The sequence below is a fragment of the Poecilia formosa genome, unplaced genomic scaffold (genome assembly GCF_000485575.1).
Source record: "Poecilia formosa unplaced genomic scaffold, Poecilia_formosa-5.1.2 Scaffold178, whole genome shotgun sequence".
In the NCBI taxonomy this organism is placed as follows: Eukaryota; Metazoa; Chordata; class Actinopteri; order Cyprinodontiformes; family Poeciliidae; genus Poecilia; species Poecilia formosa.
Genome location: NW_006800117.1, coordinates 100,872 through 127,296, shown reverse-complemented (window position 1 = coordinate 127,296; position 26,425 = coordinate 100,872). Strand labels below are relative to the sequence as shown.

The window sequence follows — 26,425 nt, the reverse complement described above, 5'->3', positions numbered from 1 at the left end:
GAGTCAAACATTACAAGCCACTCTGTGTAACATGCGGCAATAGAAACAACCCGGTTCGGCTCGGCTCGCCCCTATTTCGGAGGGGCCGCGTTTCCACCGGCCCTTCTTGGCTCTGTAGCAGGGTGCCGCCTCCTGGTGGCGGGTGGGTGTAGCGCCATGTGCTGTTGACCGGTTATTTTTTTTAACTACATGAAAATTTAAAGCCCGTCGGTCATTTGACAGGTTATAATTAACACCCTCATGCGAGGACGTGATAGACTTTACGCAGAGTTCATCGCAGAGGAAACTAAAATCAATCAGTAAAAGAATCCTGTCTGAATATCATCTCATTGACACTGAACTAAATGCGTCTTTCTGACCGGTGTTATATCTTTAAAATTTCCTCTTCGGTCATATTTCAGTCCGTTTTCTCGTCAATATGCAAGAGCTTAGAGCGATGCCCGCTCCCGCGAGAGGGGATGCAATTTTGGGCAGGCATGCGTTTCTGGGTATAACACCGGCTGCTAATGTGGCAATGAAGCTTCAAACTGCTTTGCCACGTAGAGAAAAGCAGGCTGTGGATATAAGCAACACTTCGGGTGTCGTTGTCTCCCATCACTCCCTGATGGGACCGTCTCGTTGCAGAGAAACAAGCTCAGGGCTCCGTTAGTCTTTATCGTGAGTTAAAATGTTCACGAAAGTAAAATGCTCGTTTTTGTGGCGCATCTGTATCTTATTTTGAAGGGATATGTAAACATTACCATAGCGACCAGAGTCAGAGAGCGTTTGGGCAGTGGTCGAGAGGAGATGAGTAGAGCTTGTGAGTCTTAAGTCTGGTTTAGACGGCAAGATTTAAGAAATGTTGGCCGATTCTCCAAACCTCTGTGATCACAGAGCTGATAAAAATACAACAGGTTCGATCGGTTCGTGTGTCTAAGGCAGGAGGAACACACCACACGAACATCCCGATTCCAGAGGATAATCCAGTAAAAACCCCCAACATAGCATACGGGAATTTAGAATAACCAAACACGGATGACGATGTAGTTCAATAGTGACAGTTTGTGGAGTCATTTTAAGAGATAAAAGAAACAAAAAGAAAAGGCGGTGGATAAAAGACAGCGGGAGCAGCCGCTCTATTTGCTGCACTATGATTTGGAGGTGACTATGTTTTTTCATGGTTAACATTTTTAACTGAATAAACATAAATATATATAATAACGACCTTTACATAAAATAATAAACATTTCCACATATCATCTCTGATATCCACCGGACTCTCAGTTGCGCGATATGTCAGCTGTTTGGGATTCCCCTCTGTTCTTACGTCACCGCGCTTTCTGATTGGCTACCTGTCACATTCAACAGGTTGTTTTCTCGTTCCCAGTCAGGGAAAACCCCACATGCTGCGATAAAAAGCCCAAGAAAACCCAAATTAGGTATATTCAGGATTTAGCGGGAACACCAACATGCAGAAGCTTTATCTGACGGTTCCCTCCCCCCACCCCAGGGCGCAGCAAAATTTTCCAAGTCTTCACCGGTCCGTGGTAATAAAAAGGTTGGGGACCACTGATCTAGAGAACATGAATGAACTGATGTTTTCCAGAAAGCTGCTGCAAAGTCAGGAAGTTCAGACATTTAATGGTGCTCTGTTTGTTCATTCAGCATAAAACTGACTTGATGAAAATAGACATTTTTCACAAAGCAATATTAAAGATTTATTACTACAAAAATAAATCAGTTAAAGAAAAATGCATTAATTTTCATAAAAAATGAAATGGATTAAATAAATGAGTAAGAAATATTAAAAATGCTTAATTAAAAATAAAAAATACATTAAATATATAAAAGAAATGTATAAAGTGAGACTGCAAACTTTTTCAATAAAAATCTAATAAAGATGCATATATATAAAAAAGCATTAATTTTAAACGCCTCACATTGGTAACAGAGTGATGGTGTTGTAAGCAACTCTGACAAACTAAAAACTTGCAGATTTGGTTCATTGGATAATTTCTTAATGCATCTTTTAACATGTTAAATTGTCATCATTACTTAGCAGAAATGTTGATTTCCTTTCAAAGTCTCGTCAAGATCTTGAGCAGCATTCTGTGGACACGGCGAGCACCTCAGATGCCGTCAACTTCATCACGTATGTCCAGACCCTGAAACGTAAGATCAAGCAGTTTGAGAAGAACGTGGAGGTAAGCCTTTAGATCCGCCGAATGAATCTGGCTCTGGTGTTTGGATGGTGTCTTACTAACTTTTATTCCTGCAGCTGTTCCGAAACGGACAGCGCCTGCTGGAGAAGCAGCGCTTCCAGTTCCCTCCATCTTGGCTCTACATCGACAACATCGAAGGTGAATGGGGAGCGTTCAGTGACATCATGAAGCGCAAAGACACAGCTATCCAGCAGCAGGTGGCCAACCTGCAGATGAAGATAGTCCAGGAGGACAAAGCCGTGGAGAACCGCACCACGGACCTCCTGAACGACTGGGAGAAGACCAAACCTGTCGCAGTAAGACCAGCGTCTCCCACATCAAAACCACCAAAGTATTTCAGAGACTTTAGCGTCTGACGTTGTTTTTCTTGTAGGGGAATCTGCGTCCTGAAGAAGCCCTTCAGTCTCTGACCATCTATGAAGGCAACTTCAGCCGCCTGAAGGTGGAGCGGGAGAAGTGCGCTCGGGCCAAAGAGGCGCTGGAGCTCACCGATACCGGCCTGCTCAGCGGCAGCGAGGAGAGAGTGCAGGTGACGCCTCCAGTGTTGGTTGATTAAAAGCCATTTGTCAGGATCTTGTTTTAACCATTTCTGCCTCTCATTTTAAGGTGGCACTGGAGGAGCTGCATGACCTGAAGGAGGTGTGGTCTGAGCTGTCGAAGGTGTGGGAGCAGATCGACCAGATGAAGGAGCAGCCGTGGGTTTCTGTGCAGCCTCGCAAGGTAAACGGATAAAACTCTGGTGTTTACCGTTTGGTTCTGTAGAGACTAAAGTTGTTGTTGTTGCTGCAGCTTCGCCAGAGTCTGGATGCTCTCCTGAACCAGCTGAAGAACTTCCAGGCCCGACTGAGACAGTACGCGTCTTACGAGTTTGTCCAGAGGCTACTGAAGGGATACCTGAAGGTCAGGAAACGGGCTTTCAGCTGGTACATTTAAAGGAAGCAGGGCTCACTTCCTGTTCTTCCCTTCTCCAGGTCAACATGTTGGTGATTGAGCTGAAGTCAGAGGCGCTGAAGGACCGCCACTGGAAGCAGCTGATGAAGCGGCTGCATGTGAACTGGGTGCTTTCAGAGCTGACACTGGGGCAGATCTGGGACGTGGATCTGCAGAAGAACGAGATGGTGGTGAAGGACGTCCTGCTGGTGGCTCAGGGAGAAATGGCTCTGGAGGAGTTCCTGAAGCAGGTGAGACGTCCTCCACCAACTAATCTGTTAGTCCATCCATCTGTTTATCCGTCCAACTATTCATCTGTCCATTCATTGGTCTGTTTATCCTTTCATTTGTCTGTCTGTCCATCATGTCCCTCCATCCATCCCACTGTTCACTTGTCTAACCGTCCATCAGATGATCATCCATCTGTTTGTTTTGTTTACATATTTCAATTATTCCAGCCTGTACATCCATCATTCCCTCCCTCCATCCTTCCATCTGTCCTTCTTCCTGGACACTCTCGGTCCTCTAACTGGGTCTCTAACTGGTCTCTGGTCCCGTCAGATCCGTGAGGTGTGGAACTCGTATGAACTGGACCTGGTGAACTACCAGAACAAGTGCCGCCTGATCCGAGGCTGGGACGATCTGTTCAACAAAGTCAAGGAGCACATCAACAGCGTGTCGGCCATGAAGCTGTCTCCTTACTACAAGGTGACGACGGCTAACGTCTCTTCATCTCAACCTCAGATGCTTTGGATGTTGGATGTTTAGCTCTTGTCTTCTTCTTCAGGTGTTTGAGGAAGACGCTCTGAGCTGGGAGGACAAGCTGAACCGCATCATGGCTCTGTTTGACGTTTGGATCGACGTCCAGAGGCGCTGGGTTTATCTGGAAGGCATCTTCACCGGCAGCGCTGACATCAAGCATCTGCTGCCTGTGGAAACGCAGAGATTCCAGAGGTGAAGCAGAACCTGATTAAAAATGATGCAGATGGAGCTACAGGCAGTAAAAACTGAAGCAGAACCGTCTCTGTCCTGCAGCATCAGCACAGAGTTCCTGGCCCTCATGAAGAAGGTGACCAAGTCTCCGCTGGTGATGGACGTCCTGAACATCCAGGGAGTCCAGAGGTCCCTGGAGCGGCTGGCCGACCTGCTGGGAAAGATCCAGAAGGCTCTGGGAGAATACCTGGAGAGGGAGAGATCTTCCTTCCCGAGGTAGGGGGCGCTGCGGAGGAAGCAGAGTACGCTGCGGTGCTGGGGATGGGAACAAATCAGGAAGTCTAAACAGTTACAGACTTTTTATTCCATTTTCTATCAAAGCTAAAAATCAACCACCATCCTTCATTCTTCCTTTTATCCATCCTTCATTTTTCTATCTTCCATTTCATTCCATCCATTTTTCCTTGTTTATTTTCTGTTTTCCTTCCTTCTTTCCGTCTTTTCTTCACTCGTTCTTTGGTTTCTTCCTTTGCTCTCCATTCTTACATCCGTTATTCTGTCTCTTATTTTCCAGATATAAATCCTGATCACTTCAGTGAAATTTAAAAATGCGCTGAATAAATATTTATGCAATGAAATAAATATATTTTAGCTCTAAAACGTTGTGGGAGCTGAAGTCAGTAAAGCCTCGTGTTGTTGGAGCGATAATTACCGTTCACGTTTAACCCTTCAGTGTCTGACATTTGTCCTCCATCTTTGCTGACAGGTTCTACTTTGTGGGAGACGAGGACCTGCTGGAGATCATCGGCAACAGCAAGAACGTGGCCAAGCTCCAGAAACACTTCAAGAAGATGTTTGCCGGCGTGTCGAGCATCCTGCTGAACGAAGACAACACCGAGGTTCTGGGCATCTCGTCCCGGGAGGGAGAGGAGGTTCTGTACAAGACGCCCGTCTCCATCACGGATCACCCCAAGATCAACGAGTGGCTGACGCTGGTGGAGAAGGAGATGAGGGTGACGCTGGCCAAGCTGCTCGCCGAGTCCGTCACCGAGGTCACAGCCTTCAACAAGGGCACCGCCATCGACCTGACGCAGTACATCAACTGGATCGATCGCTACCAGGTCAGGACTGGGAGGACTGGGAGAGTTCACTGTTTATAGAGCCGTTTTCATCCAGTCAGGGTTAACTGGGAAGAACAACAAACCTCAACCAAGGAACATGAATTAATTATGACAATTAGATGGACAGTTAATGAGGAGGCTGGAATTTGACTCTTAACTTTTCAGATGATGGATCATGAATGAATGAATGAATCATTCATCCGTGGTTGCAGAAAGTGATCATATTAACGCAAAAAATGTATCAGTTTGCTGTATTCATTCATTCATTTGGTAATTTTTACATAATTCATTAATATACATACACATATTTATGTCTTCATTTATTTATTCATTTCTGCATTCATATATGTGTTAATGATTCATTAATGCTGCGTGTCTTCAGGCCCAGCTGGTGGTCCTGTCCGCCCAGATCGCCTGGTCTGAGAACATCGAGTCGGCCTTGACCACCATTTCTGGAGGCGGCGACATGTCGCCCATGCAGGGAGTGCTGTCGAACGTCGAGGCCACGCTGAACGTCCTGGCCGACACGGTGCTGATGGAGCAGCCTCCTCTCCGCAGGAGGAAGTTGGAGCATCTGGTAAAAGGAGATTCAGATCAACTTGAAGCTCTGATTTTAGATGAACTGTCTGAAAATCGTTTCACTCTGTTCAGATCACAGAGTTGGTGCACCAGCGCGACGTCACGAGGACGCTGATCAAGAACAAGATCGACAACCCCAAGTCCTTCGAGTGGCTCTCCCAGATGCGCTTCTACTTTGACCCTAAGCAGACGGACGTCCTGCAGCAGCTGTCCATCCAGATGGCCAACGCCAAGTTCAACTACGGCTTCGAGTATCTGGGCGTTCAGGACAAACTGGTCCAGACCCCACTGACGGACCGCTGCTACCTCACCATGACCCAGGCTCTGGAGGCCCGTCTGGGTGGATCACCTTTCGGTATGGAAGTGGAGCAGCATTTTTTAAGTTTCCCTAAGCAGAAAAGTTGATCTTGACTCTTTGTTCACCCTGCAGGACCTGCTGGAACCGGAAAGACGGAGTCTGTGAAAGCTCTGGGTCACCAGCTGGGACGCTTTGTCCTGGTCTTCAACTGTGATGAAACCTTCGACTTCCAGGTGCAGCATGGCTGGTCCAGGACTTTTTATTAAATATTAGAGATTATTTCTGGACATCATGCAGATATTTTCTTTTCCTCTTCAGGCCATGGGTCGAATCTTCGTGGGTCTGTGCCAGGTGGGAGCCTGGGGCTGCTTCGACGAGTTCAACCGTCTGGAGGAGAGAATGCTGTCGGCCGTCTCCCAGCAGGTCCAGTACATCCAGGTGGCGCTGAGGGAGCACAGCAACCCCAACAGAGACAGGAGTACGTACGAAAAGGAACTTCCTCCAGTCACTGAGCAATCGCGTTTTATTGTTCAGCACAAATATTTATACGCCTTGTTGTAATTTTGACTTTTTATTACGTTACAACTGCAAACTTCAGTGGATTTTACTTGGTAGACTAACAAACACACAGTACATAATTTAGTTCTACAATTTGAGCTGAAAGAAGAAATCATGAGGGCTGATTACTAGTACACCTCCTGCTTATTTAAAAATGAAAAACCAGGTAGGATTTGCTTTATGTTGTTCAAACTCCTAAAAAGTTGTTGGTCCAGATACGTTCAGTGACAAACTACAAGTATGTAGTATAGATACTTTCCTTACAGTTCTTGACTCTTTTAGTAAAGGATCTCTGCAGAGGGAGAAATCACTCAGCAGAGTGCAAAGCCTAAAGTTTATCATTCATTCACAGGAAGTGCAACAATTGTATAGTGACATAAACTTTTGTCTCGTTCTAAAATGGGGAATTTATTTTTCATTTTAGTAGTAAATCATAAACAGTTGTCTGATGAAATAAGACAGAGTCACGTTTGATCAACATTTTAGCATCAGAGATGAATCTGCCCAAACGTTGAATGAAACAAAATGTTCTCCAATATTTCGAAACACACGTTTGGTCGTGTTTCAGCCACAAACTTCAAAGGCATTAAAATGAGCTGTGAATACTTTGACAAACTCTCCACAGAGATGATGTAAAGTTTATAGATCAATGTTTCTATTGGTCGTCCTACATGCGATGCGCTGAGTGGGATCTGTTCCCTCTGGCTCAGGTGTGCCTGTTACCACGGAGCTCCTGAACAAACAGGTGAAGGTGAGCCCCGACATGGCCATCTTCATCACCATGAACCCGGGCTACGCCGGCCGCTCCAACCTGCCCGACAACCTGAAGAAGCTGTTCCGCAGCTTGGCCATGACCAAGCCCGACCGGCAGCTCATCGCTCAGGTCATGCTCTACTCCCAGGGCTTCCGGACCGCCGAGATCCTCGCCAAGAAGATTGTACCCTTCTTCAAGTGTGTGTCAGCTTTAACTCGGCTTAACTCGGTTTAGAAGGCATCCCTCTGACTTGCGCTCTGTTTTTATCTTCAGGCTGTGCGACGAGCAGCTGTCGTCTCAGAGCCATTATGACTTTGGACTCCGCGCCCTGAAGAGCGTGTTGATCAGCGCCGGCAACGTCAAGCGCGAGCGGATCCAGAAGATCAAGAGGGAGAAGCTGGAGCGCGGGGAGGTTGTCGACGAGAACGAGATAGCAGAGAACCTTCCAGAACAAGAGGTGGAAAAACTGAGGTTGGATCAAACTGAGTTGGGTCGCGTCATTCTTTGTCCTGAGTTTGGGTTTGTTGCTTTAGATCCTGATCCAGAGTGTGTGTGAGACCATGGTGCCCAAGCTGGTGGCGGAGGACATCCCTCTGCTCTTCAGCCTGCTGTCAGACGTCTTCCCTGGAGTCCAGTACCTGCGAGGAGAGATGACGGCGCTGAGGGAGGAGCTGAAGAAGGTCTGCAGCGAGATGTACCTCACCTACGGAGACGGCGACGATGTGGGCAGCATGTGGGTGGAGAAGGTAAGGCCGCCCCCTTCACCAGGATAAACACCCATGTTGGCAGTTTAACCTTCTCTAGATGCATGTTTTAGTTCTTCCCTTTGGTTTCTACTGCTTCTAAAAGCAGCCAAAGCGCTTAAATAAACCAAACGGCTGGTTTTTGGCAAGAAAGTAATGAGCCGTTTCAAAACCCTCCAGAGTTTAATGTCACAAACCACAGATATTACCCTGTTACCTAGCAACCCCAGCCAAGCATGCCCTGTTACCTAGCAACCTCACCAGAGATCCACCCGTTTCCTAGCAACCCAAGCTGAACTCCGGCATGTTTGGTCAGCTGATTTTACTGCTGTATGCGCTGTACAATGGCCGCTGGAAGAGACAAGTGTTTTATTGTTGTCTTACCATCCAGAAACCACTTGCTGCATTGTGCAGGAGGTTCTACTAATTTAATTTGACAAAGATTTGTATAACTGAGCATCTGTTTTCAGGCATTTTCATGTGTAAATGTTGAGTTATGGGGGCGTGGCCAGCAGCACCTTATTTTAATTTAAAGTGACGGAGACCTGAAAACATCTGAAAATAGGCAGAACTGAGCAGACTGAAATCTCTTCATCTAAGCATGATTTTGTGTATTTGAGCATGTCTTGTGTAGGCCACAGATTTGTCCTAACCTGGAACACCTTTACCTGTTCTCCAGGTGCTCCAGTTGTACCAGATCACCCAGATCAACCACGGCCTGATGATGGTGGGTCCTTCTGGAAGTGGGAAGACCATGGCGTGGCGGGTCCTCCTGAAAGCCCTGGAGCGGCTGGAGGGGGTGGAGGGCGTGGCCCACATCATCGACCCCAAGGCCATCAGCAAGGACCACCTGTACGGAACTCTGGACCCAAACACCCGCGAATGGACCGACGGCTTGTTCACGCACATCCTCAGGAAGTGAGCGGCGCCATCAGAACCCCAACTACAAACTACCATCTGCAGAAAAACACAATTGAGATCATTTTCCTTTAATTTCAGGATCATCGACAACGTCCGAGGCGAGCTGCAGAAGCGCCAGTGGATCATCTTCGATGGCGACGTCGACCCAGAGTGGGTGGAGAACCTGAACTCTGTGCTGGACGACAACAAGCTGCTCACTCTGCCAAACGGAGAGCGTCTGAGCTTACCGCCAAACGTTAGTGGTTCCCTGTTCCACTCAGACACATTTACCTCATTTAAAGGGGAAAGATGGGTCGGTAGAAAGGCATGGAAACTTATGCCTGGTTCACATGGCAACATTTTAAAATTGTAAATTTATTTCTAAAACTTGATGGACGACACAGAGATGAACTTTCTTAGGTATATCAGGCAGATTTCACCTGCCAACATTCAGATGTACATAAATCCTCTGGCTCAAACATGAGTCCAGAGTAAACAAACATGGCGGACGATGAAGAAGCGATGGCGGCAGTTTGAAGACGAAGTTTCTGATTGACTAAAACATTCAACCGGCTGCATTCTTGTTTTTACTTGGACAACTTTTTGTGCAATAAGCACCGTTTGAACTTCTCTTTGAAACTCTTTTGGCTCGTTTTATACAGTTATGATCAAATTAGAGCCGCCTTTTCTTGATCTTGTTGTTAATAATTGTAAGTCTGATGGTAAAGATTTAAAGGTTATACTCAGTACAGTAGGAATAACTGTTGATTTTCTGTTTTAAGCAAAAGCAGATGAATGCTGTGTGGTCTGATGCCGGCCCAGGCCTCCTCTTTATCCCGTCGCATCATGAGGTTTTAGGTCCGTTTTCACCTCGTTCTGCCGTCTCTGTCCAGGTGCGTGTGATGTTTGAGGTGCAGGACCTGAAGTACGCCACCCTGGCCACCGTGTCTCGCTGCGGCATGGTCTGGTTCAGCGAAGACGTGCTCAGCACCGACATGATCTTCAACAACTTCCTGGCTCGTATTCGCAGCATCCCGTTGGACGAGGGCGAGGACGAAGCTCAGCGCAAGAGGAAGGGCACTGAGGATGAGGAGGAGGCTTCTTCCCCCATGCTGCAGGTGATCAAGCGTGGATAAAAGTTTAGCTGCCGTGTTTAAGTCCGGTTTATTTGTGTGACACATTTCAGCAGCAAGGTGCTTTACATAATAAAAAATTACCAAATGAAAAGACGACGGCATACAGAAAAACTGAAAGCTGCTTGCTGAGGCTGTGTTTATGCTGCAGATCCAGAGGGACGCCGCAGCGATCCTGCAGCCGTACTTCACCTCCACCGGCCTGGTGATCAAAGCCTTGGAGCACGCCTCCAAGATGGAGCACATCATGGATTTCACGCGCCTGCGCTGCCTGGGTTCGCTGTTCTCCATGCTGCACCAAGCCTGCCGGAACGTGGCCCAGTACAACAACAACCACCCCGACTTCCCCATGCCCATCGACCAGCTGGAGAGATACATGCAGGTAGCGACCCGTTCTCCTCCCGCCTGCTTCCTTCGCTCAGGGAAACTTTCAAATGTTTCTTCTCCTCGCCTTGCAGAGGTATTTGATCTATGCCGTCCTCTGGTCCTTCTCTGGCGATGGCCGTCTGAAAATGAGGGCGGAGCTTGGAGAATACATCCGACGCATCACCACCGTGCCCCTCCCGTCTGCTCCCAACGTTCCCATCATCGACTATGAGGTCCGGCTGGTTTTATTTGGCGCTGATGGAAGAGACGAACCCGACCTGTTTTCATCTGGGCCGTTTCCTCCTTCAGGTTTGCATCTCAGGCGAGTGGCAGTCCTGGCAGGGCAAAGTGCCCCAGATCGAGGTGGAAACCCACAAGGTGGCGTCTCCGGACGTCGTGGTTCCGACGCTGGACACGGTCCGCCATGAAGCCTTGCTTTACACGTGGCTGGCAGAACACAAGCCGCTGGTTCTGTGTGGACCTCCAGGTTCTGGAAAGACCATGACGTTGTTCAGCGCCCTCAGGGCTCTGCCTGACATGGAGGTGAGACAACAAACCCGCTTCAAGCATTTAACGACATCACAACGGTAGCTTCTATGTGTGGGGAAAATTGGAGCCAAATGTGGGAAAATAGGTTTTGTTTAGGAATAAAACATCCAACATTTTGAGAGAAATGGAGGAAACTCTCAGTAAACCTCATCACAAAATGACTAAATACTGCAATAAAGCAGCTTGACATCATCATATCTGTGTTGAGATGTTGAAATCATGAGATTGGCAGATAAAACATATATAAGGAGCAGCTGGATAAATACAAAAAGGACACTGAAACAGTTTTTATGAATTAATGAGTTCAGCATCTCCTCATCTTGAGCTAATGCTCCCATGGCAAAACTAACAAGTTCACCTTCAAGCAGCTTCACGTTTTAGCACATCTCAAACCTGCGAGTCAGGAAACGTTTCCCCGTTTGAACGAGACGGCTGATGTCCTGTTCTGTTTGCCAGGTTGTTGGTCTGAACTTCTCCAGCGCCACGACCCCGGAGCTGCTGCTGAAGACCTTCGACCATTACTGCGAGTACCGGCGGACGCCCAACGGCGTGGTGCTGGCCCCGGTGCAGCTGGGCAAGTGGCTGGTTCTGTTCTGCGACGAGATCAACCTGCCGGACATGGACAAGTACGGCACGCAGAGGGTCATCTCCTTCCTCAGACAGGTGCGCTCCGTTTCCAGGTGGATGTAGACACTGCAGCGGGCCGGGCGTTTAACTTCCTGTGTTTGGTAGATGGTGGAACATGGAGGCTTCTATCGGACCTCAGACCAGACCTGGGTGAAACTGGAGAGGATTCAGTTCGTCGGAGCCTGTAATCCCCCCACTGATCCCGGCAGAAAGCCGCTCACACACAGGTACAGCATGCAGATTATATAATCTGATATTTTTTATCACAATAATAATACTAGAAAAAAGTTTGAAAATTACAGGAGAAACGTTTTAATGAGGGGAAAAACCTTCGATAGTTTTCAGTGTCTGATGTTGCCTCTAAGTATCTGCTTTCTTCAGTCGTTTCCTCCATCGTTTCAAAATCCTGATGCTGAAGATAATCTGATCAAGTATTTTATTTGTAAAACTGATACAGAAGTAAAATTTTACAACATTCTTAACATTCCTAAATTAAATTTTGTTTTATGTAGGAAAATTACAACTTCATTTTCTAATATTACAATTTCATTACAGAAATATCGACTTTTTCTTTTGTATTATGACTTTATGCCAGTATTATTACAACTTATTTTAAAAAAATTATTACCACATCTTTGTAATAATATAATATTTGAATATTATGACTTTATTCTGTTAATATGACTTTATCATCATGACTTTTTTCTTGTATTATGACTTTAGCATTGTATTATTATTAGAAATTTATTCTGTTAATATTTTGACTTTGCCATATGACCTATTTTTATTGTATTGCAACTTTACTTTCATGTTATAATAACTTTGTCATACAACTTTATTATCATGCCATTGTTCATAATTAACACTTGTGTGTTCTTAACCTTGCTCTAGTAGTTTATCCTGAAAGAGAAGTGTCTTATTTTTGGAGCTGGAATAGCAGACGCGTGGCGTTTTGTGTCCAGGTTCCTGCGCCACGTCCCGGTGGTGTACGTGGATTACCCCGGCCCCGCCTCCCTCACTCAGATCTACGGGACCTTCAACCGCGCCATGCTGCGCCTCATCCCGTCTCTGCGGACCTACGCCGAGCCGCTGACCGCTGCCATGGTGGAGTTCTACACCATGTCTCAGGTAGAGGAGAGGACCCGGCGTCGGCAGAACCGTTCCCGTCGTAATGTCGCTTTTAAACCTGATCCTCCGTCCTTTAGGAGCGCTTCACCCAGGACATTCAGCCACACTACATCTACTCCCCCAGAGAGATGACCCGCTGGGTGCGGGGCATCTTTGAGGCGCTGCGCCCTCTGGAGACCCTGCCAGTGGAGGGGCTCATCCGGATCTGGGCTCACGAGGCGCTGCGTCTCTTCCAGGACAGGTGAGAGGAACACCGTTAGCCGCCAGGTCTAACGGTTTATAGTTAGCAATAGTCGCCCCATTGTTTCCAACTCGGCAACTTTCTTGGCAGGTCAGACGTTTTACAGCTCAGAAATCTTCCTGAAAACTGTAATCTGTGAACTCCAGGCTGTAATGTCTGTGTTTTTGTCTGCAGGCTTGTAGGTGACGATGAGAGAAGGTGGACGGATGAAAACATCGACATGGTGGCTCTCAAACATTTCCCCAACATCGATAAGGAGAAGGCTCTGAACAGGCCCATCCTCTACAGCAACTGGCTCTCCAAGGTAGATCGCCGTCCTCCATTTTGATCCTTCTGACCAGTTTTTGTTTTGCAGTTTTTAATTTTCCGTTTGTTTGCAGGACTACATCCCCGTTGAGCAGGAGGAACTGAGGGACTACGTGAAAGCCCGTCTGAAGGTTTTCTATGAGGAGGAGCTGGACGTCCCTCTGGTTCTGTTCAACGAGGTTCTGGACCACGTCCTCAGAATCGACCGGTGAGCGATCTGGCTTTTATTTTGAAAGCTTCTTCATACAGTTCTGTCCCATCCAGCTCACATTTTATCACATTGTTGCTGTTTTTCTGTAATAAAAACAATTTAAAGTTTTGCCACATCCTTGATTTAATCCAGGTCTGGACTTTGACTGTTCTCCAGTCAAACCCCAAAGGCCAGAAACAAAACAGCTGCATTTATATTGAGCTTCAATTAATCACCTGGAACCATTTCAGTTGATTCACGAAGCTAGTTGGAGACACCGGGCTGAACATTTTAACACTGTATGATGATGCAGATATGCTTCACTTTGTGTTTCTCTGTCACAGACATCCTGAGAGAATCCACTCTGTGTGACAAAATATGAAAACCGTTGTTGGACAGATTGAACCCAAACCCTTTGGATATTTAAATGTCCATGTTTCTCTGTGCAGAATCTTCCGGCAGCCTCAGGGTCATCTGCTGTTGATCGGAGTCAGCGGTGCTGGAAAGACGACGCTTTCCCGCTTCGTGGCTTGGATGAACGGACTGAGTGTCTACCAGATTAAGGTTGGTGCATCAGTCCAGGGTGTTTTTTATTTTAACTGAATTTTCTCTGTTAATTTTCTGTTTGGTGCCATCAGGTGCACAGGAAGTACACCGGGGAGGACTTTGATGAAGACCTTCGCACTGTGCTACGTCGCTCAGGGTGCAAGAATGAGAAGATCGCCTTCATCATGGATGAGTCCAACGTCCTGGACTCTGGGTTCCTGGAGAGGATGAACACGCTGCTGGCCAACGGAGAGGTGACCTCATGCTTTGTGCTGCTGCTTTTACTCCTTATCCTGTGAAATGCTGAAGAATGTTGGCTTTTCTCCTGTTTGTATAATATTTATGGCTGTTTGTGTAGGTTCCTGGTTTGTTTGAGGGAGATGAATATGCCACGCTGATGACTCAGTGCAAGGAAGGAGCCCAGAAGGAGGGGCTGATGCTGGACACTCATGAGGAGCTTTACAAGTGGTTCACCAGCCAGGTTATCAGAAACCTGCACGTGGTTTTCACCATGAACCCGTCGTCAGAGGGCCTGAAGGACCGGGCTGCCACGTCTCCTGCGCTCTTCAACAGGTCCACTCTTCATAAATACCAGCTGGAGCTAAAACAAAAAGATGGAAACGGTTTTGATACTAAAACTCTCCTTTCAGGTGCGTGTTGAACTGGTTTGGAGACTGGTCAACAGAGGCTCTTTACCAGGTGGGTAAGGAGTTCACCAGCAAGATGGACCTGGAGAAGCCCAACTACAAGGTCCCAGACTACATGCCCATCGTCTACGACAAACTGCCGCAGCCGCCATCCCACCGCGAGGCCATCGTCAACGGCTGCGTGTTCGTTCATCAAACTCTTCACCAGGTCAGGATCAAACTAGCCAGGAGTTAGTGTCGTAAACAGGAAGTCTCTTGTTGCTGAAGCTAACCTTCGTCACCAAATCCTCCAGGCTAACAATCGCCTGGCGAAGCGCGGCGGTCACACCATGGCCATCACTCCTCGCCACTACCTGGACTTCATCAACCAGTACGCCAACCTGTTCAACGAGAAGCGCAGCGAGTTGGAGGAGCAGCAGATGCATCTCAACGTCGGCCTTCGCAAGATCAAGGAGACGGTGGATCAGGTAGAACCGGCTTTCCTGCCGTAAAACATGAAGAACGGTCCAACCTGTTGGTTCATCGTATCGATGGCGTCCGTTTCCTCGTCAAGGTGGAGGAGCTTCGCCGCGATCTGAGAATCAAGAGCCAGGAGCTGGAGGCAAAGAACGCAGCTGCTAACGACAAGCTGAAGAAGATGGTCAAAGACCAGCAGGAAGCTGAGAAGAAAAAGGTAAACTGGAGGAAGAAGAAGCCAAAATATCCCATAAATCAAGTCATGACGATGTTGCTGCTGTAGCGTGTGAATTATAAAGATTTGGAATAGAATATTTAATTGCCCAACATGCAGACTTTGCTGTTCTGTTGGTGTTTAGCCTGTTTTCATGCTGTTCCTCTTCGGTTGCAGGTGATGAGCCAGGAGATCCAGGAAGCAGTTTACAAGCAACAGGAAGTAATCAAAGACAAGCAGCTGAGCGTCAAGCAGGACCTGGACCAGGTGGAGCCCGCCGTCATCGAGGCCCAGAACGGTAACGTCGGCCTTAAATGGCTCATTAGACTCCATCAAATGGATAGTTTCCACATGAAATGAACAAATGATTTTAAATCAGCCGTATTTCATTAGTTAATTTAGTATTTATATAACTGTTTATTTTTGACTGTTTTTATTTAATGTTCTTATGTCCAAATGTGAGGTTAGCATTAACAGAAGGGCACCAAAATATCAAAGAATATATTTTGTATTAATTGTTTTTATGTCATGTGGACATTTATTTATCTGATGGATTATTTATAAATATTTTTTAAGTGGAGCGTCTTTTATTACCGGCCTCCCTGTGTAAGCGTGGCTAACGGCTAACAGCTAGCTTTCTGTCCACATCCGTCCTCCATCTTGGCCCGTTTGTGTCCTGTTGCCGTCCTGCTCTGTAGCTGTAAAGTCTATAAAGAAGCAGCACCTCGTGGAGGTGCGGTCCATGGCCAACCCCCCCGCCGCCGTGAAGCTGGCGCTGGAGTCCATCTGCCTGCTGCTGGGGGAGAGCACCACAGACTGGAAGCAGATCCGCTCCATCATCATGAGGGAGAACTTCATCCCCACCATCGTTAACTTTGAAGCTGAAGAAATCAGGTGAAATAAGGTTTTTGCTTGTCCACTAAAAGCTCTCCCTCTGTCTGGGTTTGTCTCCTCCTCCGTAATTAGCCGTGAGCTCCATTAAGCGGCAGCACCTGGTAGAAGTTCGGGCCATGACCAACCCTCCCGCTGCCGTTAAACTGGCCCTGGAGTCTATCTGCCTCATGCTGGGCGAGGAGACCGGAGACTGGAAAAAAATCAGACAAGTTATAATCAGGGATAATTTCATCAGCAGCATAGTCAACTTCTCCTCTGAGGAAATGAGGTCAGGAAGGAGGTTTGGCCTGAACCAGACGATGAGAACTAATCACTGCAGGGTTCCTGCGCACTTCTTTAACTCATTTCAGTTTTCCAGCTTTGAAAAAGGAGATGTGAGTATAAGATAAACATTTACCTCCAAATGTTTTTCCTTCCAAATAAACATCTAAATTTCAAAACCGATTCGGTGCAAATAGACTCAAGTTTACTTCCGTCCTGGACGGTCTGGTTACTCGACAATAAATTAAGATCATTGAAAAGTTTTGAAACCTTTTGTTTACAGTAATAAAGTCTTATTATGAGAATAAAGTTCTGTGGCAGTAAAGTCAAACCACATGGTTTTATTTTTTAGTTTAACTTTGTCATAATTTTTCTCATAATATTTCAATTTATTGTCAAACGACTTGATTGACTTTTTTTCTTGTATTACGACTATTCTGGTAATATTGTCATATTATTATTTTTGTAATATTATGACTGTATTCTGGTATTATTTCAACTTATTTCTTGAATTATAAATATTCTCATAATATATATTGTCGTACGACTTTATTTTGATATGGCTTTTATACTCATAATGTTATTTATTTTCTTACCCTTTTGTTTCTAAAATAAGAGAACAGCCTGGAGCTCCAGAACAGGAGATTTGCAAATTTAAGTTTATTGTAGAAAATTGATAGAAATAATTATTTTTTAATATATGCTTTTATTTGAAGCCACCAACAAATGTTTCATATTAAGTGTTATATTAAGTTATAAAATAAAGAGTGTGCAGGAACCCTGATGATTTAATTTCTTTCCTGAACTGATTTTCATTTAATTTGAGGCGGATGTAGATTAATCGGTGGAGGTTTTATTTTGATAATTTCTACAAATCAAAACCATCCTCTGCACCGTCTCTTTAAATTTCCTTCCTAATTCTCTGTGATTTATTATCATTTCTCCACATAAAGCTGGCGCTCTGACCCTCTGCTTGGTTTTTACTCAGTGACTCCATCCGTGAGAAGATGAAGAAGAACTACCTGTCCAACCCGAGCTACAACTACGACCAGGTCAACAGAGCGTCTCTGGCCTGTGGGCCCATGGTGAAATGGGCCATTGCTCAGGTCGGGATCCTGAACGCTCCGAACATGGATCTGCTGACCAGATAAAAGTCCAGCTAACGAACAACATGCTTCCCTCCTGCAGCTTAACTACGCCGACATGCTGAAACGAGTGGAGCCTCTGCGTAACGAGCTGCAGAAGCTGGAAGATGACGCGAAGGACAACAAGACGAAGGCGGAGGAGGTGGAGCAGATGATCAGAGACCTGGAGGCGAGCATCGCCCGCTACAAGGAGGAGTACGCCGTGCTCATCTCAGAGGCCCAGGCCATCAAGGCCGACCTGGCCGCCGTCGAAGCAAAGGTCTGCGTTTCCTGTCGGCCTCATTCAGAAGCTCTCAGCTGATCCGAAGGTCCCGGAAGAAGTTCTCCTGATGTTTCTCTGTTCCTGCAGGTGAACCGCAGCACAGCGCTGCTGAAGAGCCTTTCTGCTGAAAGGGAGCGCTGGGAGAAAACCAGCGAGACGTTCAAGAACCAGATGTCCACCATCGCCGGAGACTGCCTGCTGTCCGCAGCCTTCATCTCGTACGCCGGCTACTTTGAGCAGCAGATGAGGCAGAACTTGTTCACCACTTGGTCTCATCACCTGCAGCAGGCCAACATCCAGGTACCGCACTCAGTCCACATATCTGGAGATAAAGCTACATTTATGAGATAACAGAAAGAAGGCATAATAACACGAAAGTCGTAATACAAGAAGAAAGTGGAACAAGTGTACCAGAGTGCAGTTACCTGTCAAAATAAGAATGTAGTTGTGAGAAAGAAGAAGTCTTAATAAAAAGTCCTAATAACACTCCAAGAAACTTTTACTAGAATAAAGTCACATTAGGAGAACGAAGTGTTACGTTTATAAAATATCCACAATAAAAGCTAAAGAAATTAAAATGTTGAATCTGGTGAAGTTATGCTGTAGTATTGAATTTACAAATAAAGAAATATTTTGTTTTCTAACATAAGAATCAAATATTATCAGCAGCAGGATTTTAGAACAGTTTAGTCCACAGAGAACCACAGACTGACGAGCTGCTCGGTTTTTATAACTCCAACATGGTAGCATTGCATCTTTTTTCTGCTAATATGACTTTTTATTAACGTAATAAAAGCTACATTTTAGTTTGTCCCATTGAGCAATAACAAGGTTCTCAGGACTTTATGAACCACAAACGGTCCCTCAGCATCACAGGTCCTCCACCAATGGATGCCAGACTCCACTGAAATGTTTGTCATCAATCCCAAACATCTGGTTACCATGGAGATGGCTTGAAATGCTAGCTATGCAGCATTTGAAGCCATTTCTCCAGAGTTTTTTGAGAAATGTGTCTGTTTTATCATACTTAAACCTGGTTGTGCATAATTGGAGTTCTGTGTTTAATTTCTGACCCAGTTCCGCACCGACATCGCGCGGACTGAGTATCTGTCCAACGCAGACGAGCGTCTCCGCTGGCAGGCCAACTCGCTGCCTGCTGACGACCTCTGCACCGAGAACGCCATCATGCTCAAACGCTTCAACAGGTCGGCGCCGACGAACCCGAAACGTCACGGAAATGTTCCTGCAGCTGAACCTGGAGTTTAATCCTGATGTCCTCTTCAGGTACCCTCTGATCATCGACCCGTCGGGCCAAGCCACAGAGTTCATCATGAACGAGTACAAGGACCGCAAGATCACCAGAACCAGCTTCCTGGACGACGCCTTCAGGAAGAACCTGGAGAGCGCTTTGCGTTTCGGAAACCCGCTGCTGGTCCAGGTGACGGCAGGGATTCTGATCCCCCCGATTTAAAATATGGACGCACTGATCCATGTTTTAATGATGCGATCCGATTCAGAAAAACTTAAAATGTTTTTTTAAACACAGACATGAATGTACTGAATTATAAATGCATCTGATAACTGCACCGGGACAGCTCACTTAAAAACACCAACCAGTTTGATCAAACATGTAAAAATAACTTTAATTTGTTCAGGACTGTAAAATAAACTGATAAAAACTGTTTGACTATGTTGGTCAAAGAAATAAACAGAACAAACCTTTCAGATGGTTCAGGAAGTGAAGTTAAACATTAAAGCACGCCGTCGCTCAGAGCACCAAGCATAGAATTAGACTGGATAGATCTGCACATTGTCACAGATACTCAGTCTAGATATTTTTTAATATCAGGACCAATACAGATATTGATATCTGATCGGTTCATCTCCAATTAAACTCCATCGTCTCTAAACTCATCAGCTCTAACTCACTGTGATGTTTCAGGACGTGGAGAGCTACGACCCGATCCTGAACCCGGTGCTGAACAGAGAGGTGCGCCGGACCGGAGGGCGTGTCCTCATCACCCTGGGAGACCAGGACATCGATCTGTCTCCGTCGTTTGTAATCTTCCTGTCCACACGAGACCCAACGGTGAGGAGGCGGTCAGTAAACCCTCTGAGCTCCCAGTTTGGTCGTTGACGATCCGTGTCTCTGCAGGTGGAGTTCCCTCCAGACTTGTGCTCTCGGGTTACGTTTGTGAACTTCACGGTGACGCGCAGCAGCCTGCAGAGCCAGTGTCTGAACGAGGTGCTGAAGGCCGAGCGGCCCGACGTCGACGAGAAACGCTCGGATCTCCTGAAACTGCAGGGTGAGCTGGACAGAAACGGCGCCACAATCACAAAGTTCAGCGTTTTATTAGAACAACACGGTCGGCATCATAAAGACCCAGGAACCCAGCAGCAGAACAGGGAGATGGTTAAAACATGGTTAGCTTCTCAACATCCCAAGCTTTAAACATCTCATGGCTGCTGTAACCTGATGGCCCACTGGAAGAGCTGCAGAGAGCCACAGCTCAGGTGGAGAGTCTGACAGGAAAACTAGTCAGGAACTCCACAAATCTGGAGTTTATGCAAGAGCAGAATCAGCAATTGTTGACATAAAACCACAAAAAAAGAGAGAAATCAGTTTAAATAAAAAATATCTGCTAATGAGAAACCTTAAACGTTCTAGTGAAGAAGTTTGTTTTCCAACATGGTGACGGCCACAAACATTGTTTAATCTTTACTTCCCATACGCAGACGCCACTTAGCAGGCGCTACAGGTAGCGTTGAGTTTGGCATGTCTGCCTCGTAACAAACGTTTCCACCGCAGCTCACTGCTGTTGACGTGAGGAGCGGCCATATTGAAACAGGAAATCCGCCTTACGAGTCATAATTGGGCGTAGCTGCAGTTAGGTTAATTATATATTAATTTTATTTATTTTCCTCTCATTTTGTTACAGCCTGCACATAACTTGACGTTAGTAATTTTTGCAGAAGGCCTCAGCATATATTAGCATGTTTTGCAGAAGATTTATGAAGAACATTGAAAATAAAAAGAGGTTTTGTTCTGGTCCTGGTTAGCAGGATGAACTGAAAAAGGATTTTATCAGATTATTGTTGAATAAAAAATATCTTTTGTTTTTTGGGGCCCCAGGTCTCCTTCTCCTAATCCCAGGTATCAATTTGAAATCTTTCCTCAGGTGAGTTCCAGCTGCGTCTCCGTCAGCTGGAGAAGTCCCTCCTCCAGGCTCTAAACGAGGTCAAAGGTCGCATCCTGGACGACGACACCATCATCACCACCCTGGAGAACCTGAAGAAGGAGGCGGCCGAGGTGACCAGGAAGGTGGAGGAGACGGACATCGTGATGGCGGAGGTGGAGGCGGTGTCCCAGCAGTACCTGTCGCTGTCCTCCGCCTGCAGCAGCATCTACTTCACCATGGAGGCTCTGAACCAGGTCTGACCTCTTCCCAGCAAACTCCTGAGGGGGCAGCAGGCAGTACCTTTAACACCAAACAAGTCAGATTTAGAAAAATCTGAGATTTAAAAAAAATAAATAATTAAAGCTTTAACTTGGTTAAAGCTTTATTTAATGTTAAATAAATGTTAGGCGTTATGTATTCATGACATCTAACGTTATGAAACTTTAACTTGGGTAGAGGATCCAGAAATTTTACAATAAAATTACTCAAGTAAAAGTAAAAAGTACATCATGGTAAAAATGCTTCGGAAAGTAAATTTTATTCAAAAGTTACTTGTAATTGAGTGAATGTAACTAGTTACTACCCAAACATGTTTTGACCAAGAGTTGACCAGAAGCAGACACAGCTGCAGTTTTGGTTAAAGTTTCATAAGTTTTCTATTGAAAGAAACTGATTAGGGAAATTTTCTTTAGCTTGATTTTGCCTGGTCATTAAAATATCAAAATTTCCACTTTGTATTTTGGTTTGTCTGAAGTAATGTTTAAATATTGATCGTTTGATTGGTTACTTGATTAGACTTTTCCAGATGCATTTTTGCTCTCGTTTGATTAATTTCTTGGGCGGCTACTTTTCACTCATCCTTGACGTTGGAGTAGTGCTGCTGTTACCTGAGTATAATGTTTGGGCTCTCTGCCCACCTGTGAGCGCAGCGCTCGTTGGTTTACCGCTCACAAAGCGTTCCCGTCTGCCTCCAGATGCACTTCCTGTACCAGTACTCGCTCCACTTCTTCCTGGACACGTACCACACCGTGCTGTACGAGAACGCCAACCTGAAGAGCATCAGCGACCATTCCCAGAGGCTGGCGCTCATCACCAAGGACCTGTTCCAGGTTAGAGCGTCTTCTGAAGCCACCAGCCGCTGTCCTCTGCCCGACTCGGCTGTAAGCGTCTGGTTTGGCTCTGTTTGGGTTAGGTGGTGTTCAACAGAGTGGCCAGAGGCATGCTGCACCAGGACCACATCACCTTCGCCATGCTGCTGGCCAAGATCAGCCTGAAGGGCATCACCAGGTGAACAGTCCTCAATCTGTCCAATCAGCACACAGGTGCTGGAGTTTTAATGATTTGTTTTCAAAGTTAGGAAGTGGTTGATTTCTGCACAAAGTCCATAAATGTGATTCACACTCACGGTTTTGTAATAAAGTGTAATCCAACGTAGTTCTGATGACAACAAAAACCACAGTGAAAAAATGGTTTTTATACCATTTTTAAGTCATATATTGATAACATAATAATGAAATTTTGCTCTCAAACTTTTATTTGTTAAAGAACATTCAACACTGGAATTACAAGATAAGTTAAATAACCAGAACAATAAATAAAACGGAGATAAAAAAAAAAACAAATACAACTGAAACATAACAGATCATGAAGTCGATAAACAAAAATTATTGAGCTAATCTTTAATTTATCATGGGCTTATTTCATATTGCAACAGGCTGAGTTTAAGGTTTAATCTAACAATTAAAAGCCTAAATTTTATTTAAAGTTATTAGTTTCATACACCTCATAAAAAATCACATTTTTTCTTCTGAGGTTAAATCAGACTAAACATTTTATTTATCAAATTATTAAAACTTTCTATTTGTTAGACACCAGAAAACGTGGAGAATAATTCCTTTAGAAACTTTTTTGTAATTTTTTAAATATATTTTGTTTTAAGTGTTTAATTTGAGCAGGAACGTCATTTACTACGATTTGTTTGGATTGTTTTAATATAATTTATATTTTATTCCTAATCCCTTCATGACTTATTGTTCTGTGTAGATGTCCATTTGTAGATGAGACAAAGTTATTGAATTTGGTGGTTTTTTCATTAAATTAGTTTTGTTTTTGGACCAATCAGGTTTATAGGATGTGTGAAAGAGACGATTCAAAACATAACATTTTGTTATAATTTAGATGTAGAATACCATCACAACACATTAACAGAAATAAATCATATGATGGTGAATTAAAACTGTTTCAGTTTATTTGTATCGTTTTAATCTTCAGTGCTGGAAAACTTGCCTTTAACTTTCCTGAGGGGAAAAAACCTCATCAGAAGTTTTACATGTTGCTGATGTTTTGTTTCAGTGAGCCGTCGTACGACGCAGAGTTCCAGCACTTCCTGCGTGGAAAGGAGATCGTCCTGACGGGAACGCCGCTGCCCAAGGTCAAAGGTCTGACCTCTGAGCAATGCGAGGCCATGGTCCGCCTCAGCCGCCTGCCGGCCTTCAAGGACCTGGTGGCCAAAGTCGAAGCTGACGAGGTGAGCCGCAGCCTGCCTGCTGCTTTCCTTATTTATTTCATTTTTAAATCTCCTTTTTTCATGATTATCTTCCTTTTTCTCTTTGTTTCCTCAGCAATTCTTCATGTGGATCCAGAGCAACACTCCAGAGCTGGCCGTTCCTTATCTGTGGTCGGAGGAGAAGCAGTCGAGTCAGTGATCCCATCGGCCCGTCGATGTAAAATCACTGGATTGGAAGGCGCCTGTTAGCTGCTGTAGCTAGTATCGCCCACCTGAGGGCGCTACTGAGTCATGTCAACAAAACCAGATTGTTCCAATATCACAAAACTGACTGTTTTATTAATCATCAGATTTCTACAAAATATGGTTTAAATTTAAGCTAAGAAAATAGAATAGGTTTCTCCCCTACACACACCACTGTTGCCATGGCAACTAGCTGACAACAGGGATTATTTTCAGTCGTATCAAAAATTAACGCCAAAAACATGCAAATGTTTCCCACAAAGAACAGAACATTCAGTTTTAAGATGTGGTGGTGGATCAGCTAATTTAAACGTTTTAAATTAGCATAACTCACCTACTTCCCACTTTCTCTCTATTTTTATTAAACCTTTCTACTGACCTGTGATCTTAGCTGTTCAGGCGTTGAAAATTAATTTAAAAAATGTCATAATTTTTTCTGATTCTTTGCGTGAATGTGTTTATTTCACCGATATTCCTGACTCGGTGCGTAGTGACGTCCAATCCAGTGACGATATATCTGTGGATCTGCCATTTTCACAAGCGATCAACCATCAGTGCCATAACCTGATCGATCGCTGATCGTCCTGCTGGATGTCTGTGCTCTCAGCTCCCATTGGTCAGGCCGTCCACATGCTGCTGCTGATCCACACCTTCCGGCCCGACCGCCTGCTGGCCATGTCCCACATCTTCGTCTCTAAAGTCCTGGGAGAAACCTTCATGAACATCATCGAGCAGCCGCTGGACCTGGCCAACATCGTGGACAGCGAGGTATTGATTACATCAATATTATTGTTATCGTGATGGAAGTTCCTACGGTGACGGCGCTGATCACGCCTGCAGGTGAAGCCCAGCACTCCGGTTCTGATGTGTTCTGTCCCGGGTTACGATGCCAGCGGATTGGTCCGAGATCTGGCTGCTGAGCAGAACAAGCAGATCACCTCCGTCTCCATCGGTAACGCTCGCGCTCTGCTTCCTGTGTGAACGAAGCGCCGGGTGAAGGTTTAACGGTCGGCATGCGTCTCGTCTCCACAGGTTCAGCTGAAGGCTTCAACAAGGCCGACAGAGACATCAACACGGCCGTCAAGTCTGGCAGGTGACCAGCGACGCTCCGGATGTTTGTTCATGACTGTTTTTATTCGTCAGACGGTTTTACTGGATGTTTTCCTCCTGCAGGTGGGTGATGCTGGAGAACGTCCACCTGGCCCCCGGCTGGCTGATGCAGCTGGAGAAGAAGCTGCACTCCATGCAGCCGCACGCCAGCTTCAGGCTGTTCCTCACCATGGAGATCAACCCCAAGGTAAAAACATTAGCAAGAATAATAATTACTGTATGTGCATCTCTATTTGCTTCATTCTGAAAAGTATGTTAATTTAATAAATGATGCAAATATGTGTGTCCATTCCATTTGTTTTATAAACAAAATTATATTAAATGCTAATAATAATCATTAATAATTGTAGTAGTAATATATATTTTAATTTTGATTTGACTAGCAGTTAAAATTATATTTTTATGTAAATACTATTCAGGTTTAAAAATAGATCAAAAATAATATTTGTCTGTTTTAACAAAACATTTCTATTTTTTAAATACTACTGATAGATTAGTAATAAATACTTTGATCCATTTTCATTTTTTTGTTGTTAAAAAGAAAATTATTTTTAAATATCATCATAAATAGAAGATTGTATATTTTTAACCACCACTGGTATTAATAATTAGTAACGTTGACTTTGACTTATTTATTTCAGTTTGTTTTATGAACTAAACTAAATTCTGGTTTTCTTATTATTAACCAAACTTGTAATAAAGACTTGAGATTCTCCTCTAAATGAATTTAGTATTTCTCCCAACTATTTAAAATCTGAAACTGTTTTAAAAAATGTTATTGAAATATTGATTTGTCACCAAAGTGATGGACTTCAACGTTTTTAAGAATAATTTTTACTTCCATAGTTTATCAACTACTCCAAGAAGTCTGAAATGAGGAACTTTTTATGTGTAATTTAGATTAAAAAGTGAATTGTTGTTGGATAAGGACCAAAGTTATTGATCTTAATTATTCGGATCCAGCCGTCTCTCCTGTGATCTGCAGTGACGTTTCCTCTCTGCCAGGTTCCGGTCAATCTGCTGCGCGCCGGCCGTATCTTCGTGTTTGAGCCGCCACCCGGCGTCAAAGCCAACATGCTGCGGACCTTCAGCAGCATCCCAGTGGCGCGCATGTGCAAGGTAATGGAAACGATCAGAACCCGATCAGAACCTGATCAGAAATCTGTGTGCACCGTGTTCTGACCCTCCGTTTCCTCTGAAGGCTCCCAACGAGCGCGCGCGCCTCTACTTCCTCCTGGCCTGGTTCAACGCCGTCATCCAGGAGCGGCTGCGCTATGCGCCACTCGGCTGGTCCAAGAAGTACGAGTTCGGCGAGTCGGACCTCCGCTCCGCTTGCGACACCATCGACACCTGGCTGGACGACACCGCCAAGGTAGGAGCGGACCCACGTCTCTCTGTTTGCAGC

General features: G+C 45.2%; 1 protein-coding gene across 2 annotated transcripts in view; it reads left to right on the top strand.

Moving 5' to 3' along the window:
* Positions 1–26,425, top strand: part of dync1h1 (dynein, cytoplasmic 1, heavy chain 1) — a 38,251-nt gene that overhangs the window by 8,112 nt on the left and 3,714 nt on the right. Inside the window, exons 16-70 of one of the 2 annotated variants that reach the window (XM_016678277.1) lie at positions 2,064–2,183; positions 2,258–2,497; positions 2,575–2,730; positions 2,808–2,921; positions 2,991–3,101; positions 3,173–3,382; positions 3,693–3,839; positions 3,919–4,085; positions 4,167–4,340; positions 4,831–5,185; positions 5,568–5,762; positions 5,837–6,119; positions 6,195–6,295; positions 6,381–6,540; positions 7,331–7,571; positions 7,648–7,831; positions 7,908–8,120; positions 8,797–9,035; positions 9,117–9,273; positions 9,911–10,135; positions 10,302–10,532; positions 10,609–10,749; positions 10,826–11,059; positions 11,522–11,728; positions 11,798–11,919; positions 12,655–12,820; positions 12,898–13,061; positions 13,236–13,365; positions 13,442–13,575; positions 14,007–14,121; positions 14,196–14,357; positions 14,462–14,676; positions 14,754–14,958; positions 15,044–15,217; positions 15,304–15,423; positions 15,598–15,718; positions 16,387–16,582; positions 17,564–17,681; positions 17,764–17,979; positions 18,070–18,282; positions 19,060–19,187; positions 19,267–19,420; positions 19,925–20,071; positions 20,138–20,288; positions 21,162–21,415; positions 22,136–22,270; positions 22,354–22,448; positions 23,514–23,688; positions 23,783–23,858; positions 24,518–24,678; positions 24,751–24,862; positions 24,943–25,003; positions 25,084–25,207; positions 26,026–26,139; positions 26,222–26,392. In XM_016678277.1, coding sequence (XP_016533763.1) covers positions 2,064–2,183; positions 2,258–2,497; positions 2,575–2,730; positions 2,808–2,921; positions 2,991–3,101; positions 3,173–3,382; positions 3,693–3,839; positions 3,919–4,085; positions 4,167–4,340; positions 4,831–5,185; positions 5,568–5,762; positions 5,837–6,119; positions 6,195–6,295; positions 6,381–6,540; positions 7,331–7,571; positions 7,648–7,831; positions 7,908–8,120; positions 8,797–9,035; positions 9,117–9,273; positions 9,911–10,135; positions 10,302–10,532; positions 10,609–10,749; positions 10,826–11,059; positions 11,522–11,728; positions 11,798–11,919; positions 12,655–12,820; positions 12,898–13,061; positions 13,236–13,365; positions 13,442–13,575; positions 14,007–14,121; positions 14,196–14,357; positions 14,462–14,676; positions 14,754–14,958; positions 15,044–15,217; positions 15,304–15,423; positions 15,598–15,718; positions 16,387–16,582; positions 17,564–17,681; positions 17,764–17,979; positions 18,070–18,282; positions 19,060–19,187; positions 19,267–19,420; positions 19,925–20,071; positions 20,138–20,288; positions 21,162–21,415; positions 22,136–22,270; positions 22,354–22,448; positions 23,514–23,688; positions 23,783–23,858; positions 24,518–24,678; positions 24,751–24,862; positions 24,943–25,003; positions 25,084–25,207; positions 26,026–26,139; positions 26,222–26,392 — 9,234 coding nt within the window. Of the gene's footprint in view, positions 1–2,063; positions 2,184–2,257; positions 2,498–2,574; positions 2,731–2,807; positions 2,922–2,990; positions 3,102–3,172; positions 3,383–3,692; positions 3,840–3,918; positions 4,086–4,166; positions 4,341–4,830; positions 5,186–5,567; positions 5,763–5,836; positions 6,120–6,194; positions 6,296–6,380; positions 6,541–7,330; positions 7,572–7,647; positions 7,832–7,907; positions 8,121–8,796; positions 9,036–9,116; positions 9,274–9,910; positions 10,136–10,301; positions 10,533–10,608; positions 10,750–10,825; positions 11,060–11,521; positions 11,729–11,797; positions 11,920–12,654; positions 12,821–12,897; positions 13,062–13,235; positions 13,366–13,441; positions 13,576–14,006; positions 14,122–14,195; positions 14,358–14,461; positions 14,677–14,753; positions 14,959–15,043; positions 15,218–15,303; positions 15,424–15,597; positions 15,719–16,118; positions 16,315–16,386; positions 16,583–17,563; positions 17,682–17,763; positions 17,980–18,069; positions 18,283–19,059; positions 19,188–19,266; positions 19,421–19,924; positions 20,072–20,137; positions 20,289–21,161; positions 21,416–22,135; positions 22,271–22,353; positions 22,449–23,513; positions 23,689–23,782; positions 23,859–24,517; positions 24,679–24,750; positions 24,863–24,942; positions 25,004–25,083; positions 25,208–26,025; positions 26,140–26,221; positions 26,393–26,425 lie in introns of both variants that reach the window. The other variant, XM_007565511.2, reaches the window with a different exon arrangement.